The 20,108-nt window shown below is 40.7% G+C and overlaps 1 protein-coding gene across 1 annotated transcript in view; it reads right to left on the reverse strand.

Moving 5' to 3' along the window:
• The window catches only part of LOC112115052 (protocadherin gamma-B5-like), a 16,983-nt gene extending 10,199 nt beyond the window's left edge, over window positions 1–6,784 (reverse strand). The window contains exons 1-2 of the mRNA XM_029913747.1: window positions 4,197–6,784; window positions 134–320 (exon numbers count right to left, since the gene is read on the reverse strand). Of these exons, the coding sequence (XP_029769607.1) occupies window positions 134–320; window positions 4,197–6,626 (2,617 nt within the window). The 5' untranslated portion in view covers window positions 6,627–6,784. The remainder of the gene's footprint in view (window positions 1–133; window positions 321–4,196) is intronic.
• Window positions 6,785–20,108: the final 13,324 nt, after the last annotated feature.

The following is a 20,108-nucleotide window of genomic DNA, read 5'->3' on the forward strand; positions in this document are numbered from 1 at the left end:
CCCCCGTCAGTGGCTGTGAGGATTAGATCGTGAACAGCTTGTTCTTCCCGGTCTAGAGACTTTTCCAGCACCAGTTCCGCATATTTGTCTCCGTCAGCTCCCGTTTGCACATCCAAAGAGAAGTGTTTGTTACTGCTGAGATAATAGCCCTGCACAGAATTAGTTCCCACATCTGCATCCTGCGCCCCTTCAAGAGAATATCGGGTTCCCACAGCGGCTAACTCACTGATTCTAAATTCCAATTCATCTTCCTGGAAGCGGGGCGCATTGTCATTAATATCTGTGATTTCAACTTCAACTGGGAAAAGTTTAGCTTTATCCTTAACGAGAACCTCAAAATGTAACAGACATTTCTCCATTTGGCCACAGATCTGCTCTCTGTCAATCCTTTCCGTGGGGCATAAATAACCGCTTTTAACATTCAAAGCAAAATACTGAGTCCTACCTCTGGAAACAATGCGGACACCGCGGTCTGAAAACTCCTTTGTATCGAGCCCCAGATCCTGAACGATATTCCCCACGAAAGAGCCTTTCTGCATTTCCTCCGGAATGGAATAGCGAATGTGCCCAGAAACTGGCTCCCAAACGGTAAAAAATACAAAGCAGAACAGGACTCGCCAGTTGCAGTCCCGGAGCCTTTTTATATCCGTCATGTCTAGCACTGGAAATAGATGCCTTAGAGTCCGAGTGTCAGAACAGTATATAAAAAATAGTAAAAAATAAAAATCCCGCTCTTCAATCAGTAGTTCGTGGATCAAGAGCTTTCCCAGGGGGGTTAGTGCAGCTATGCTGTACTGTGTATTCTGGCTTTTACAAAGAGTGTCTGGTCTGCCTGTTGTGCGATCTGTTACAGCGGGGCGGGGCTGGCTGGATCTCGCCTCGCATTTGTCTCCCTGATTGGTGAACAGCGACGCTCAGCGTCTCAACCAATAACTGCAGCAGTTTAGCTACATAATTTTAAACGCATTTTCCCCCAATATATGTGTTAGCGAATTTCTCCAGCATCTTTAGTCTCCTAATGTATATTATATATTAATTAGGGCTGTCATTAATCACAGTTAACTGAGGTGATTAACCCCAAAAAATTAATCACGATTAATAGCAGTTTTAATTGCACTGTTAAACAATAGAATACCAATTGACATTTATTAAATATTTTGGATGTTTTTCTACATTTTCATATATATTCTGTGTTGTAATTGAAATCAAAGTGTATATTATTTTTATTACAATATTTGCACTGTAAAATGATAAACAAAAATAGTATTTTTAAATTCACCTCATACAAGTAGTGTTGTGCAATCTCTGTTGTGGAAGTGCAATTTACAAATGTAGATTTTTTTGTTACATATCTGCACTCAAAACCAAAACAATGTAAAACTTCAGAGCCTACAAGTCCACTCAGTCCTACTTCTTGTTCAGCCAATGCCTAAGAGAAACAAGTTTGTTTACATTTATGGGAGATAATGCTGCCCGCTTCTTATTTACAATGTCACCTGAAAGTGAGACCAGGCAATGTTATTTGTTTTCGTATGCCCCATCATGCTTAGGTCACCATTCCAGAGGACATGCTTCCATGCTGATGACACTTCTTACAAAATGCATTATTTAAATTTGTGACTGAACTCCTTGGGGGAGAATTGTATGTCCCCTGCTCTGTTTTACCGGCATTCTGCCATATATTTAATGTTATAGCAGTTTCAAATGATGACCCAGCATATGTTGTTCATTTTAAGAACACTTTCACTGCAGATTTCACAAAAGGAAAAGAAGGTACCAATGTGAGATTTCTAAAGATAGCTATGGCACTGGACCCAAGGTTTAAGAATCTGAAGTGCCTTTTGAAATCTGAGAAGGGCGGGGTGTGGAGCATTCTTTCAGAAGTCTTAAAAGAGCAACACTCCAATGCAAAAAATACCCCAACCCACCAAAAATGAAAATCAATCTTCTGCTGGTGGCATCTGACTCAGATAATGAAAATGAATATGCTTCAGTCTGTACTGCTTTGGATTCTTATGGAGCAGAACCCGTCCTCAGCGTGGACGCATGTCCCGTGGAATGGTGGTTGAAGCATGAAGGGACATATGAATCTTTAGCACATCTGGGATGTAAATATCTACAAGAATGCCACGAGAATGCCTGTTCTCACTTTCAGATGACATTGTAAACAAGAAGAGGGCAGCATTATCTCCTGCAAATGTAAACAAACTTCTTTGTCTGAGTGACTGGCTGAATAAGAAGTAGGACTGAGTGGACTTGTAGGCTCTAAAGTTTTACATTATTTTATTTTTCAATGCAGAGTTTTTTTACATAATTCTATGTTTGTAAATTCAACTTTCACGATAAAAAGGTGATTTGAAAAATACTATTTCTTTTGTTTTTTACAGTGCAAATACTTGTATTCAGAAATAAATATAAAGCGAGCACTGTACACTTTGTATTCTGTTTTGTAATTGAAATCAATATATTTGAAAATGTAGAAAACATCCAAAAATATTTAAATAGTATTCTATTATTGTTTAACAGTTCAATTAATTACACAATCACAATTAGTTTTTTATATCACATGATTAATCACGATTATTTTTTAATTGCTTGACAGCCCTAATATTAATGAAACAAATCTAGATGCAAAATGCATGTTATCTTATGCTAGAGATATTGTAAAGCTTAACTCTTCCCTTTAATCCACTAGTCACATAATCTGTGGCAAATGGAACACAACCTCTCTGCTTAATTTCCTCATTTTAAAATGACACACAGATTTATTTTTTGCATAATAAATTAAAGTAATCCTGGATTTATATCACATTGTAATAAACAAGAAGACTAATTTTAGTTTACACATTATTGTGTGAAGTCACACAGTCCCATGCACTTTCCCTTCCAATGAACAATTTGTTCGCCTTTCTGTTTAGAATTTAGCATCTATTTATTTGTTTACTTATATATTAATTTAGGCATTCATTATAGGGCAAAAGTACCTATCCAGTACCTTAGAGACTTTTGCACAGCATAATAATATCCGTGAACTTTATCAAATCCAGTAGCCTACTCTAATTGCAAGGTTAAGACTCATACATCCAGAAAACTAAAATATAAATTATCCTGCACACCAGCACAAACTACAATTAGTCTCCCTTGGCTCCAAGATCCCATGAAATCAGATTGGCTTTGCAGCATGCTCTAAAGGTCAACCTCTAAAGGTCAACAGAATTTGGCTAATTTGGCCCAGGTGGACTAGCAATCATTTCCAAAGCAGAGGAGAGAGAAAGCCCTGTCAGCAGATGGAGCTCCAGTTCTGGTGCTGCAGTGTAATGCATTTACCGCAGTATGTGAGACAGGGAGAGACGATCTCTCAGATAGACGGGCCCCACCCATTCAGGAGTTTATAGTCCAAAACCAGAATACTGAACACCCCGTGGAAACAAACATGTAGCCATTGCTGATCATGGAGCACTGATTCTCACTTCAGAGGAAATAATGCAAGAATATCTCATAGGTGTTGTGCACGTGTTTCATCAATATATAAAGTAGGATATTTAAAAATATTACTCCTTTTGGGTAACCCAGTATATGTTCTTTGTTGCTTTGTTTTCGATATGGCAACCCTGAACGGTGAGTTCATTCACATAGACTGATGAACAGAAAGGAGAAGGGAGATAGAAAGCTAGACAGGAAATCTGACTAGCAGATCAAATTTCGAACAGTGATTCTTTAGTTAACTGCTTCTATTTTGGCTTTAATTTTTATGTTTATTTTGGAGGCATTTCTGTTGATGTTATGCGTTATTTACTTATCTGCTAATTTATTCCATTATTTTATAAAGTTAATATATTTTAATGGTTTTGTCATTCTTAAAATTGATGGAAAATCAAAAAGAAAAAGATCATGAATTTAAAAGGCAATGCGTTATCTACATAGCCATAAACGGAAAACTGCTGATATACAGTTTATTTTATCATTGCAATATATGTCGAAAACTTTCTGCCGTATCACCTTGATACCACTTAAATAATGTCAAGACCCCGAACAAATATAAACAAATAAAAGCTGATATAAAAATTGGTTGTTCAGAGGATTACTATTTCTAATTCATCAAGTTTAACGTTAAATGATATATAACCCCTTGATTTGCCACTACTAAAATATATAAAGATACAAGCACGTGCAAGCGCATGAGCACAGAAACTCACCTTCCCAACGCTGTCAGGTTCAGACTTTTGGTCTACAGAAGCGGAGGTGCTGTCGCTCATTATAAACATCCGAGAGTTGTCATTGGAAAGGATAATCTCTCCTACATCGTTCTGGCCATTTGGTTTTAGAATATTAGAGTTATTCCTTCCGGAGTCTACTGCTAAACACAGATTATAGCTATATGGTAAAGTCGCATCGCAGTAGCTGGGTGGGAATCTGGGACCCGCCTTGGAATAATCAGAACTGAAACATCTCAGAACTGGGGGATTCCTTGCTCTATAAAATTTCATCACAATGGCCAGTGTAACTGTCAGGAGGAACAAAAATGAGATCAAGGCTAAAGCCAACACCAAGTAGAACTGTAAATCAGACTGAGGTGCCGAGTCACCCGATTGGTCGCTCATTTCCGGAAGAGCCTCTTGGAAGTTCTCGGCAAACACCAGGTTGAGAGTCACTGTGGCTGACAGAGGCGGCTGCCCGTTATCCTTCACCAGGGTGACCAGCCTGTGCTTCACAGCATCTCTGTCCGCAAAGGCGCGGGCTGTCCGGATCTCCCCGGTGTGCAGCCCCATGCTGAAGAGCGCCGGTTCCGTGGCCTGGAGCAGATGGTAGGCGAGCCAAGCATTGTGTCCTGAGTCAGTATCCACCGCCACCACCTTAGTCACCAGATAACCTGCCTCGGCCGAGCGAGGGACCATCTCGAACAAGGCGGAGCCATCGGTTCCGAGGGAAGGGTACAGGATGCGAGGGGCGTTATCATTCTGATCCAGAATAAACACCCTGACGGTGACATTGCTGCTGAGAGGCGGGGACCCGCCGTCTTGGGCCTTCACTTGCACTTCAAACTCCCGGAATTGCTCGTAGTCGAAGGAGCGCTGCGCATAGATAGCTCCGGTCTGGGAGTTAATGGAGATGTAGGAGGAGAGAGGCAGCTCCTGGAGGTTGCTGCTCAGGATGGAGTAAGTGAGTCGGGCGTTCCGGTCCAGATCCCGGTCTGAGGCTGCTACACTGAAAATAGAGCCCCCCGAGGGATTGTTCTCTGGCACATAGGCGGTGTAGGAAGGTTTCTCAAAGACAGGGGCGTTGTCATTGATATCCGAGATCTGCAACAGGATGGTTTTCTGGGCGGAGAGAGGGGGGGTGCCTTTGTCTCCGGCAATTACTGTAATATTATACTCTGGGATCTTTTCTCTGTCCAGGGTGCTGTCTGTGATTATTTTGTAGTAATTACGAGAGGAGGACAGTATTTTAAAAGGTAAGTTGTGTTGAAGGTGACAGGTGATTTTTCCATTTTCTCCTGCATCTCGGTCACGAGCTCTTATAAGAGCTATCACTGTCCCGGGCACAGAGTCTTCGGGGATAGGACTGGACACGGATGTGAGGGTTACTTCGGGGGCGTTGTCATTCTCGTCAATAATTTCTATTTGAATTTGGCAGTGACCAGTCAGGTCACCCCCATCCCTGGCTTCAATTCCCATTGTATATTTATTCGTCTTTTCAAAATCCAGAATATCTGTATTTGTTATTACTCCATTTCCGGGATCTATTCTGAATAATTGCAGGACATTTTGGGGGGCATTACTGAAGGAATAACTGATTTCTCCATATAATCCTTCATCCTTATCCATGGCTTTCACCTGTACCACTATGGAGCCTTTGGCTAGATTTTCACTTACTCTGACTTTGTAGATCTCTTCGGTGAATATTGGGGGATTGTCATTGGCATCAGTGATTTTAATGTTAATCTGAGCGGTCCCGGTTCTCACAGGGTCCCCCCCATCCACAGCCGTCAAGATCAAGATATGAGAAGTTTGGTGCTCCCGATCCAAAGGTCTGTCTAAAACTAATTCTGCGTATTTATTGCCATCTGCATTCTCCTTCACTGCCAGGATAAAATACTGATTTGGGCTGAGCCGGTAATTCTGCAGTGAATTCAATCCAACATCTGGATCTTGCGCTGATTCGAGTGGAAAGCGCGCCCCTGGCAGTGTAAATTCATTGATTTCTAACACAACGTTATTTTTGTCGAAGCTCGGGGCGTTATCATTAATGTCCTGAATTGCTACATCCATGTTGTAAATGTTTAAAGGAGTTTCAACCACCGTTTCGAATGCGAGGATACAAAGGGGTGTCTCCCCACATATCTGCTCCCGGTCTATCCTGCCATTCACATACAGGTTGCCATTTTCCCCATTCACACTGAAATATTGCTTTTCCGAACTGACACGGAGCTTCCGCTGCGCCAGTTCTTTGACATCCAACCCCAAATCCTTGGCGAGATTCCCCACAAGAGAACCTTTGGCCATTTCCTCAGGAATGGAGTAACGAATCTGCTCCGATACCACCCGGCAGAACAAGGAGAATAAGAAGGGAAACCAAAGTACTTGCCGTGTGACTGCTTGGTCGCTCGGTCTCTGCCTGTTTTCCATCCCACTCAGGCTTGCTTTTATTTTCTTATTTATTCTACTTCGATTTTGTGCTTTAAATCCCCGTTAGAATGTCAAAATCCACGGTTTTGGAGAGTAAATAAAATTACCATCTCAATCTAATTTTCCACGAGAGTTTCGAGACAGGGTGTCTCTCAGCAGCGAACTCCATGTATGTGTGCGCAATCGCTGACTGAGCAATCTCAGCGCAGGAGGCTTTAGTGGATATCCGGCTGCAGCTTCAGCTCTGCATTGGCCAACAGCGGCACTCTGAGTCTGAGTTACAGAACTGCAACTGGTTGGTCTCATCAAAACGCTCATGTCTAAAGAGCATAATGAAAGGCTAACCCATTCCTGTCTCGAAAGTCCTAAAACAGATGACTAGAGTAAACCATCCTATGTATCGGAAAAGGTTAAAAGAATCGGCAAAAATGTGTAGTAAGATACACGCCCACTCCACTCTGTTTTCTGAGAGTTTTGTATGTTCAGTAACAAGTCTGTTTAATTACGAATAAAAGCGTCATTACTTATATTTCTAAGAACGAAAAATTTCTATCTGGAAACCCAAACCCACACAGCAAAGCTTCCCTGAATTCCTGTAATATGTGACAGATTTGCCGTTCTTCCATACACAGAGCCAGATTTTACTCTCAGTTACGGCAATGTAAAGGCAGAGGAATTCGTCTAAAGTGAAGGGGGCAGTCTGGTCCAATAGATAATACACAGTAGTAGGAATCATGAGACCTAAACTATACTATGCCCTGGCCATTTTCGAGTGTTGTCTAGCAATTTATGTTCCCTGTATTTTAGTTGATCCGTTGGTAAAGGAGGATATCACCCTGGTTATCTACTTTTGCAGACATTTTAGATTTACGGATGAAAATTGTTATTTACGTGCTAAATGTTATTATTACTCCAAATTCACATCTATGTAAATGAACACAAAATATGCCCCAGTATGAGACGAGAAAATATAAACAACTGAGAATTCTGAACCAGAAACTAAAAAAAGTAAATTCTATGGCTATTTAATTTATGTGTCTGAACTCTCATGCTTTGAAGTCCAGACTACTGTACCCCTTTCAGGAGTCTGATTTGTCTTTTGTACCCCCAAGTTTCACCTCACTTAAAAACTACTTGCTTACAAATTGCTTACTTTCTCATTTTTACCATATAATTATAAAATTAGTTGCAATATAAATATTGTACTTATATTTCAGTAGAACAGTATAAACAAGTCATTGTCTGTATGAAATTTTAGTTTGTGCTAATGCTTTTTATGTAACCTGTTGTAAAACTAGGCAAATATCTAGATGAGTTGATGTATCCCCTGGAAGATCTCTGGGTACCCCCAGGGATACACATACCCCTGATTGAGAACCACTGATGTAGTCTGTTTATCTAATATGACATCCTCTATAATGCAGGCAATAGAATGTCACCCAATGATTCCTACAGTAGAGGAAATTGATATTCCCTACTGTGTCATTGACACTATTTAGACCAATAATTTATCATTTAACTAGATCAAATCTTTTAGAAAAATATCCAATTTCAATTTAAAGACTTAATTATTATGAATTTACCACTTCCAATGCTAATGTGTTTCAATCATTAATTACCTTAACTGTAAAACAAATGCATCTTGTTTTCAATTTGAAGTTTTCATGATCCCAGCCATTGTCTCCTATGGCTTTGTCTGTGAGCTTAAAGATAGCCTAAAATCAATTATAGTCTCACTGAATAAACCCTTTCTTATTCTTTCCTTTGATAAAACTCTGTAAGCATCTCACCATAAGGTGCCTTTTCCAGAGCTTAAACCAATCCTGTAGCTCTCTCAAGACTGTCCAATTTTTCAACATCTTTTTAAAAATATGGAAACCAGAACTGGACACAGTATTCTAGTGGTGGTCTCACCGATACCCAATTTAGATGCATCATCACTTCCCTTGATATTACTGAGATGCTGGCAGACCAGGTTGCATCTCATGCCAAGGTCCCCATATCTCAATTGAACATTGGCAAATATATAGCCGGAATCAGTCTGACTCACCCCTGTGTTAGTATTGTTAAAACAGCTATTAGAATTATAAGAATGTATTTAATGTTTAGACTTTATTGAATGCTTGTGAGTTGCTGCATGCATTTATCTCACTTATAATATCTGCACCCCATATTGTAAAGCAATATTTGAGTCGTTGTATTCTGAGCTTCTGTGACTGTGTAAATCACCAGACAAGGGGGAGACATCATTTAATGTGAAGGGCTTACCTTCAACAGAAAATGTTATATCCTTCCCAAAAGGAAAGGTCCATCTATACCAGATTGACAATTGTGGACACTGCAACTGGAAGATCCCTACACACTGTCAACAAGAGGACAAAAGACTTTTGTTATTCTGTCCTCCTCCTTGTGAAGATGAATCATGCAAGTGGACTTCTCCCATTAGTTATGTTTGCCATTCAGAGATATGGCAGGAGGGGCATAAAAACCCAAAACAAAAGGAAATTATTATCTCTATGCTGCTTGGACTTGGGGGGTGGGGGGGGACACTAACTTTTCTAGACATAAGCAAGAGATCCCTAGTTGCTTAGCCTGGATTAGTCCTAAATCATACATAGAGCTTGCCAATTTTAGCTGTTATTGCCTTTTGAAAGTTGATTGTATGTCTTTTGTGTATATGTTTACCTGTTTTAACTTTGTAAATAACTGTTTTGTATCATTTTCCTATTTAATAACTCTTTATAGAGTTTGTTATATGATTAGTTACAGTGTTGTCTTTGGTGTGAGATCTAAGGTACAATTGACCTGGGGACTGGGAATAACATAAACATTGCTGTGATTCTTGATTTAAGGAACCAGCTATGACAAAGGTTCATGCACCTGCGTGGTGATAGATCAACGAACTCAAGGGCACTGTAACTCCATGTTAAGGCTGTCATAGTGCCTGAGGAGTTTCCACTTGATAACTGCATGGTGAAATTTAAGTATAGAAATCATTAAAAAATTGGGGTTTGTGACTTGCTTCCTAACTGTCTTCCTTGAGGTTGGTACTCATGCTGTTGAATCACTGCAGGCAGTGTTACACTAGCAGAGTCGACATGATTCACATACCACAGGAAAATTAGGCTTTGTCTACACTACCGAACTTTTAGTGACATGGCCGTGTGGACATAGCTGTGTCACTAAAGTCAGGCAGTGTAGCTGCTGTTTGTCGGCTCTTTTGTCGACAAAATACTTCCACCCCCAATGAGCGGCATTCACATTGTCGGCAGGAGAGTGTTAATGTTTAAACTTGATATTGAGAGTTTTAAAGATTAAAGAATAGACATACTGTGTGAACTACAGTAATATGATAGTCTTAAGGGAGAAGACTTTGAACATTTATGTTTGCAGAATGGAATGTCCTTTAAAAGGAAATCACCAGGTCAGGAGTTAAGAGTTTTGCTCATAAATTTTGACCACATACCCAGGGAAGTAGAGGAGATGGAGACTGATCAACAGGGTGAGAACCATCCTGTCCCACATGCTGCAGAGGCAACCACAACCATGGAACTAGCTGGATTGCAGCACCTGACAGCCAAAGAAGAACCAGAGAATGATGGCAGAATTGTGGATCAGAGAGATGGAAGCAACCAAGGCAGTTTAGGTAAAGGCATGCCAAAGACACATGGAAGAAATAGCAGCAGTCAAATCCAATGAAGAAGCTGAAGAGAGGGTGTGATGTTATCTGATTAAAATATGACCATGCAGATCATTGTTGCTACTACTGTTATATAATTGCAACTAATCTTGTACAAAGTATGTCTAGTAAGATGTCTATGGAAAGGTTATGATTGGCTGAATATGATTATGCTATTTGGATGTATGTATCATTTTTGTATTTGCAGTTATGAGAATTGGCTCTATACCTGTATTTCAAATATGTTTGCTCCTGTGCTAATGCCCACAAGGTATTTAGCCTGCACATCTTGAAGCGACTATTCAACTTAAGTGGCCCATCAAGGGACACTTAACTCACAATGGACTATGGAAGATGCCCATCCACACCTGATGGACTTTCATGTGAACAACTAGAGTTTAGGTAATGGCCTCTACTGTGATTAAGCAAAATCATGCATGGACATGTGACTTGCCCATGTGACTTCAAACACCATCTTGCTACCTGTAATTTTCTACTAGCTGTGCTGAAACAATGGAACAACGGATTTCCCTCCACATGGCAGAAACTATAAAAGGTCCTGGAAACCCCTCCATTTTGTCTCTTTCCTGCTCAAACATCTGGACTATGAACTTATACTAATGGGAGCATTCTAACAAAAGTACTGAGGACCTTCCAATTATTTGGAAGCAACCAGAGACTTGTCTTAAGCCAGCAGTTTATTCCATCACTGCTACAAGCCTGAACCAAGAACTGTGCAATTATTGTATGTATTTGATTCCTTAACCAATTTTAACTCTCGGCTTTCTTTCTTTTTATAAATAAACCTTTAGATTTTAGATACTAAAGGATTGGCAACATCATGATTGGGTAAGATCTAAGTTATATATTGACCTAGGTGTGTGGCTGGTCCTTTGGGATCAGAAGAACCTTTTATTTGATGAAATTAGTTTTAAAGAATGACTAAGCTTTAAGTTTAGTGTTTTTGGTGGTGATACAAGGACTGGAATGCCTAAGGAAACTGCTTTTCTGACTTCTTGTTAGCCAGTGTGGTGAAACAGAAATTTATTTTTGTTGCTGGTTTGGTATATCTTATGGGAGAATAACCTCCAGTTTTGGGGTGTGTCTGCCCTATTTCTCAGCAGTTTGTCCTGAATTTGATATTCTCAGTTGTGACCCACGGAGGCACGGTAATAGAGGGTACATGGGAAGCTGATAAAAACTCAAGCAATGCTACTCAAAATACTGGAGCAGCAAAATGGGCTACCCCATCCAGTGAGTATACCCACCCACAACACAAGTGAGTGGGAGAAAGTTTGCCCAGTTTATAAAGACTGACTGTATAGAAGCTTTCCTGTCCACCTTTGAGAGATTAGGCAGGATGCACAATATTCCAGAGGATAAACAGATGCCTATCCTCTTAACCAGATTAACTGGGAAAGTGAGACAAGTTTTAATGATATGGAGGAGGTGTACTGAGATGCTGAGGTGTACAAGAAATTTAAACAAAATGTATTGAAAAGATTTAAGATTACCCCTCAGTCCTATCAATTGAAATATAGAAACCTCAGAATGTTTCACGTCATTCATGTTGAATGTGTACATAAAATGTGTAATTTTATGAAAAAATGGGTAATGGGGGCAGGGGCTGAAGGTGATGATGGAAAACTGTTTGATCTGATGGTCCAGGAGCAATTGTTATGAGTAGCTAAGGATGAGGTAAAGGAAACCATCTGTGACAAAAAAAAATCCACAGTTTTAGAGACCGCAGAAATTGCTGATGAACATGTTGAATCAAGGGCCCATGGAGGGGCAGGGTGCAAATCCAAGGGGAAGGGAAACCCCCATGTTACCCAGGTTAAGAGAGAAGAGGATACTGTAAATAAACCTAACCCCAACTTTGATTTAAAAAGCTCCAAAGGAGCAAAGGGTTTAAATCCCCTACCTAGAGGGAAGGCAAGTAATCTAACATCACTGTGGGGCTCCTGGCTATATGAAACCAAATTGCCCAAAACTTAAGGTAACCTCATAACTCACATCCTCACCTGCCATGGTGAATGACACTACCATTGCTCCAGAGGCAGCAGTGGAGCAGGAGGAAACCCTAATTAACTATATGAGGACTGAATCTTGGTTGGGTAGTGAGGAATTTATTAAAAATGCTAAGATAAATGGCATAGATTGTAAGGACTGGAGGGACACAGCATCCCAAAATACTTTGGTCAAGCAAAGTTTGGTAAGGGAGAAAGACAGACTTCCTGGTAAAAGCCTAAATATATCAGCTTTGGCTGAATTCCCTATAACTCTGCCTTTGGCTAAGGTCTACCTCAAGTGCAAGGATTTTAACAGAGACATTGTGGTGGGCATTAGGAATCTACTTCCCACTGATGTTTTAATAGATAATGATATTTTATTCATGTCTAAGCAGGTTAATATAACTCTTAGCCACAAAGGGCATGGGTCTGCCTCTCCTGGCTTGTCTATGGACAGCAAGGAGGGCCGTGAGGGCAGGGAGAAATGCACTCAGTCCTTTGTCAGTTTGAGAGGGACAGCTCAGAGTAACCTGAGGAGGGTTTGGGGATTCCACTGCTTTGCCAGAGTCTCATTTTAACTTAAGTGAGATGCAAATACAATTTATTGAGGCTTAGCAGGCAGATCCTTCTCTGCACAAGGAGAGAAATGTGGCTCAGAATAATACACCTGCTGGAGAAGGAAAGGGTAACTTTTTCTTAGAAGGAAGTTTGTTGTACAGGGATGCTCCTACAGGAAAAAAGAGATGTCCTGGTGATATTTACAGGCATGTAATCATGCCTGATAAGTACAGGACAGAACTGCTGCAGGTAGCTCATTATTGTCCCTTTGCTGTACACTTAGGAGTGGAGAGAACCTGTGGGAGGCTCCAACAGAATTTCTATTGATCTCACATGTTTGAGATAGTTCAAAATTACTGTAAGGGTTGTGTCTTATGTCAAAAGCATAAGAGGTTAAAGGGATGCTGTTGCCCATCATTAAGAAGGTGTTTGGCAGAATGTCTGTAGATATTATGGGACCCCTATCCAGACATGGAGATATATAGAAGCTGAAACTATGGCTATTGCCCTAATTACCATTTTTAGCCGAGTGGGGAAATCTTATCAGACCATGGTGCAAATATCATCCAGAAACTAATGGTCCAGTAGAAAGATTCAATGGAACTCTGAAGTCTACACTGAGGATGTGTGCTGACTTGTGAGAGAATGACTAGGATGTGTTGCTCTCTTATTTGTTATTCATGTACAGGTGTGTACCCCAACAGTCTACAGGGTTTGCCCCCTTTGATCTCATTTATGGAATATAGATGAGGCGACCGCAAGCTGGAGGATTCTCTGCGACTTGAAGTCTTTAAATCATGATCTGGAGACTTCAACAGCTGAGTTAAGGGAAAGTGGGTGGGTCAGCTTTTGTGGCCTGCATCATGCGGGAGGTCAGACTAGATGACCATAATGGTCCCTTCTGACCTTAAAGTCTATGAGTCTATGACCCTTAGATTTAATTCAAGGTGTTGGGGAGGGTAGTACAGAAGAGTCAAGACAACCTATAGCAGAGTATGTCACTCATTTTAAAGAGAACTTAAGGTCTGTGAAGGACTTACTGCATCAAAACCTTGAAATGAATCAGGTGTCTCAGAAAGCATGGTATGACAGACATGCTTGAGAAAAGTCTTTTTATATAGGTGACTTTGTGTTAGTGTTGATTCCTGTAAGGAAAATAAAAGGATACAAGATTGTTGTGAGGGACCTTTCTATATGATAGAGATAGTGAATGAGATGACTTATGATGCACTGAAACTGCAAGGCAGGGGAGCTGTGTAAAACGGTACATGTCAATACAGGTCTGTCGCATCTTAGGCGCATTTAATATGTGCGATTTCAGCCTTACGTGGTTGGCAAAAACAAAAACAAAAACGCAAAAAAGAGAAAAATAACAATTTAAATACTGTTTCTGTAGTGTGGGCGATTCCGCCCACCATTACACTCAATGTAATTTTGACTATACGCGATTTTCACTTTAGGAGCTGACTGCGGAACGTAACCCCAGCGTAAGATGAGACAGACCTGTAGATTGAAAACTTAACACAAAAGTAAGATGGCAGTGAATATGATTTGTTGGGCTGATGAGGGACCATTTACTGCCCCGTTAAATTATTTGGTCAGCTAGAGTAAGGAACAGACTCCTCTGGAGAGCATTCAGATTTGGAAAGGTTTGGACCCAACCCAAAAGCAGGAGATATTAGTCCTCTTGAAATACCTCAGGCAGGTATTTTCAAACCTTCCAGGTTTAACTAACAGCACTGTGCATTCCATAGAAACTACAGGGCCACTCTATGCCCCTTTCAGAGCATACCATGCTAAAGTAGAAATGCAAAGACAAATTCAGGAGGAGGTGGAGAGCATTCTAGACATGGGAGTGACTACTAAATCAAAAATCCCCTGGGCGTCTCCTATTGTAATGGTATCCAAGCGGAATAAAATGATGAGAGTTTGTGTGGATTTTAGAAGGGTAAATGCCATCACCCAACCTGATCCTTATCACATACCCGAGATAGAGGACCTACTGGATCTATGAAGGGGTACTCTGGATTTAACTCAAGGGTATTCAGAAATTCCAAATTCTGATGCCCAGGAAAAGTCAGTTTTCATAGAGAAGTCTGGCCTATATCAGTGTAAGAGGTTATACCTTTCAGATTAACTAATTCAGGGGTTTCCTTTCAGAGGCTTGTCAATGAGATCCTGCAGGGTTTACAGACCATGGCCCAGGCCTATGTAGGTGACTTGGCTATTTTAAGTGACACCTAGAAAGACTACCTGAACCATGTGGGAATTGCATTGGAGAGGCTTAGAGAAGCCAAGCTCACTGTCAAGGTGTCCAAATGCAAGATGGGGGCAGCAGACCTACCTAATTTAGGATACAGGATGGGCAGTGGGTTTGTTCGCCCTGCTCCTCTAAAAGGAAAAGCCATTGGGAATTGGCCTGCCCCGTGAACCAGGAAGTAGATCCAAGACCCAAGCCTAGCCCATGAACAAAGAAACAGGTTTATTGTTCTGGCGAGTTATTACCAGAGGTTTCTAAAGGGGTTTAGCAACATTGTGGCCTCATAACCAGACCTTATAAAAAAGGGAAAACTATACTGGGTGATATGGACTGAGGCCTGTGAGAAAGGCTTCAAGGGCATAAAAGAGGCTTTGCCAGTTTAAGTTATCCCTGATTTCAGCAAACCTTGTGCTGTGCACTGATGCTTCTGATATTGGATTATGTGCACTGCTAATGCAGGCTGGGTTGGGGACAACAGTGACCCCATTGCCTTTTTAAGTAAAAAACTGACCCACATGTAACAGAACTATGATGTCATCAAGAAGGAATGTTGTGCCATAGTCTGGGCTGCTAAACCTGCCTGAGGTATTTCAAGAGGACCAATATCTCCTGCTTTTGGGTTGGGTCCAAATCTTTCCAAATCTAGGACTTAGGTTGGTCATTAGGAAAAAAGTCCTAACTGTCAGGGTAGATAAGCACTAGAATAAATTGCATAGGGAGATTGTGAAATCTCTGTCACTGGACATTTTTAAGAATAGGTTAGGCAAACACCATTAAGGGATAGTCTAGATAATACTTAATCCTGCCTTGAGTTCAAGGGACTTGAGTTCAAGACCTCTTGAGGTTACTTCCAGTCCTATACTTCTATGATTCTATAATTTAATAAGGTAATATTTGAGCAGCTGTATTGTGAGCCTCTGAGACTGTGTAAATCACCAGACAAGAGAGAGAGATCATTTAGTGTGAAGGGCTGACCTTCAACTGAAATTCTTAAGCCCTTCTCAAAAAGAAAGGTTCATCAATACCAGACAGACTATTGTGGACATTGCAACTGGAATTTCACTATGTACCATCAACAAGAGGACAAAAAACATTTGTTGCTCTGTCCTCCTTCCTGTGAATATGAGTCATACAAGTGGACTCCTCCCATGAGTTGAGTTTGCAGCTCAGAATACCTTCCAGGAGGGGAATGAAAACCCCAAACAAAAGGAAATGATTATCTCTGTGCTGCTTGGCCTCTGGTGTGCAAGGCTTTTCTAGATATAAGCAAGAGATCCCCAGTTCTTAGCCTCGGCTAGCCCTAAATGACACATAGGATTTGATTATTATAGAACTGTCTATTAACTTTTGAAATGTAGGACTGTAATTAATTTATCTGCTTTAATCTTGTAAATAACTCCTTTGTTTCCTTTTCCTATGTAATAAATCTTCATATAATTTATTATAGGCTTAGCTACAAGTGTTGTCTTTGGTGTGAAATGTAAGGCAGCAGTTCTCAACCAGGGGTCTGGGCATAGGCATCGATCCAGGGGTGCTCCAGGGCTCAAGCACCCACAGAAAAAAAAACAGTCTGTGCTCAGGAGCCAGAGCTTGAGTGTGGAATGTGATGAGTTCTGTGCTGCTAACAGCTTCTGCCTTTGGGGCAGGAAGATTGTTTACAAACAGAGGCAGGGTGATTAAGATAACAAAAGCTTGTCATTAAATTAAATTAAGGATTGTTAGATGATCCTGAATGCATTCCCAGGCACTCCAGTTAAAAGATAGGAAACAAAGGGTAGGAATAAATGGTCCATTTTCAGAATGGAGACAAGTAAATAGTGTTGTCCCTGAGGGGCTTGTACTGGGACCAGTGCTGTTCAACATATTCATAAATGATCTGCAAAAAGGGGTAAACAGTGGTGTGGCAAGTTTGCATGTGATACAAAAGTACTCAATATAGTTAAGTCCAAAACAGACTGCAAAGAATTACAAAGGGATCTCACAAAACTGTGTGACTGGGCAACAAAATGGCAGATGAAATTCAATGGTAAATGCAAAGTAATGCACATGGCAAAATATATTCCCAACCATACATACAAAATGATGAGGCCTAAATTAGCTGTTACCCATCAAGAAAGAGATCTTGGAGTCATTTGCAGTACTCTGGAAGCACTATGTTTCCAGAGAACTGCACATTTACAAAAATCCTTCTCACTGTGCCTGTATCATCCTGAATTCATTCTCCAGCTTCAGAAGACTTAAAAATTATCTCCAGTCATCAATAGGACAGATGCAATTGAATAATGTAGCTGTCCTTAATGAGCATCAAGACAATACCAGGGAACTAGATGTGAATAAGATTGCTGACAGCCCATCCAGAAAGCTACGGTGAGACATAATGTCTTTAAACTGGGACATTAGTGAAGACAGCTTGTAGGTGATTGCAATGATTTTAATATACTGTAATTCATGGTAATGTAATTATGTAGTTCATAACAATTTAATAATTATTAAAACAGTAAAGATCCAATGATAGACACATTCAGTAACTAGAATATGAAAGAAGTGTATAAATATGCTGGAAATAGCCTCCCCCCCAAAACTGGCAGAGTGCCCCCCCAAAACACACATACCTCTTCAAAAGCACCCAGCAGCAAAAACAAAGTCAGCGCCTATGAGTCTGGGGCCCCCTGGGGTGTCATGAGCAAGTTTTAGGGGGCCATCAAGCAGAGCCAGCATTAGACTCACTGGGGCCCAGAGCAGAAAGCCAAAGCCCCACGATGCAGGGTTGAAGCCTGTGGCCCCACAACCCGGGGCTGAAGCCAAAGCCTGAGGAACTTAACTTTGTGGGGCCCCCTCTGGTGTGGATGTGACATTATCTAATTAAAATATGACCATGTAGATCATTGTTGCTACTGCTGTTATATAATTGCCACAAATCTTGTACAAAGTATGTCAAGTGAGGTGTCTATGGAAAGGTTATGATTTGCTGAATATGATTATGCTATTTGTATGTATGTATAATTTTTGTATTTGAATTTATGAGCATTGGCTCTATACCTGTATTTCAAATATGTTTTCTCCCACAAGGTATTTAACCTGCATATCTTGAAGGGACTATTCAAGTTAAATGGCTCATCAAGGAACACTTAACTCACAATGAACCATGGGAGATGCCTATCTACACTTAATGGGCTTTCCTGTGAACTTTCCATCTACTAGTATAGATAATGGCTTCTGCTATGACTAAGCGAAACCATGCATGGACATGTGACCTGCCCATATAACTCCAAACACCATCTTGTTACCTGTAATTTTCCACAGTGAGAACAATGGGATTCCCTTCAATTGGCAGAAGCTATAAAAGGTGCTGGAAACATCTCCATTTTGCCTCTTTCCTGCTCAAGCCTCTGGACTATCATAAAAAGCAACAGAGAGTCCTGTGGCATCTTTAAGACTAACAGATGTATTGGAGCATAAGCTTTCGTGGGTGAATACCCACTTCGTCAGATGCAGTATTGCCCACTTCGTCAGACTATCATAGAATCATAGAATATCAGGGTTGGAAGGGACCTCAGGAGGTCATCTAGTCCAATCCCCTGCTCAAAGCAGGACTAATCCCCAACTAAATCATCCCAGCCAGGAGTGGAGAGAACCTGTGGGATGTTCAAACATAAACTTATACTAATGGGGACATTCTAACCAAAGGACTGAGGACCTTCCAATGATTTGAAAGCAACCAGAGCCAGCAGTTTATTTCATCCCTTCTACAAGCCTGATCCAAGAACTTTGCAATTATTGTATGCATTTAATTCCTTAACCAATTTTAATTCTCACCTTTCTTTCTCTTTCTTTCTTTCTTTCTTTCTTTCTTTCTTTCTTTCTTTCTTTCTTTCTTTCTTTCTTTCTTTCTTTTTATACATAAACCTTTAGATATTAGATGCTAAAGGATTGGCAACAGCATGATTATTGGGTAAGATCTGAGATATATATTGACCTGGGTATATGGCTGGTCCTTTGGGATCAGAAGAACCTTTTGTTTGATGAAATTGGTTTGAAATAACCACTCATCTTTAAGTTTAGTGTCTGGGTGTTGAATTCAGGACTGGAATGCCTAAGAAGACTGCTTTTCTGACTTCCTGTTAGCCAGTGTGGTGAAACAGAAGTTTACTTTTGTTGCTGGTTTGGTATATCTTATGGGAGGAAAACCACCAGTTTTGCGGTGTGTCTGCTCAATTTCTCAGCAGTTTGTCCTGAATTTGGTATTCTCAGTTGTGACCCACGGAGGCACAGTGACAGTGGGGCCCCAAGCAATTGCCTTGCTTGCTACCTCCTAACACTGGCTTTGGCTTTTATATGCAGAAAAACAGTTGTGGCACGGGTGGGCTGTGAAGTTTTTATAGCATGTTGGGCGGGGGGGGGGGTGTCTCAGAAAGAAAAAGGTTGAAAACCACTGATCTAAGGTACAATTAGACCAGGGGTAAGAGATTGGTTCTTTGGAACAGGGAGTTACCTGAATATTGCTGAGTAAATGCTTTGCATTGATAAAATGTGAAATGATATATATTACATTTCCACATGAAGGATGCAGAGAACTGTACAAATATATACATTTATATATTAGCCAAGGACAAACACTCTCACCTTCGTCTCTATTTCTCAGATGGAAAAGCAATACAGGGCATAAAAAGTCCAAACCACACTATGTAAAGTGGCAAACTCACCTGAAAAAGTGGCTGATCCCCATTGCTCAAACTCAAATCCTCCGACATGAGGACGGATTCCTTTTTTTTATCAATTGACTGACATGTTAGGGTACTTGAATAGTTCAGTTTTGGTAGGGTAAATTGGCTCTTTCTGGAGTCCGTGGTTAGAGAAACCTCATGTGAGTAGGAATGAAGAAAAGCTCTGACTCCATCGAGCCCCACAAACTGCGAGGCCGGAACCCCACTGAAAGTCACACTCGAGGAGTCAAACAGCTGCGAGTTTCTCCA

The sequence above is a fragment of the Terrapene carolina genome, unplaced genomic scaffold (assembly GCF_002925995.2).
Source record: "Terrapene carolina triunguis isolate 2854851 unplaced genomic scaffold, T_m_triunguis-2.0 Scaffold838, whole genome shotgun sequence".
Lineage (NCBI taxonomy): Eukaryota > Metazoa > Chordata > Testudines > Emydidae > Terrapene > Terrapene triunguis.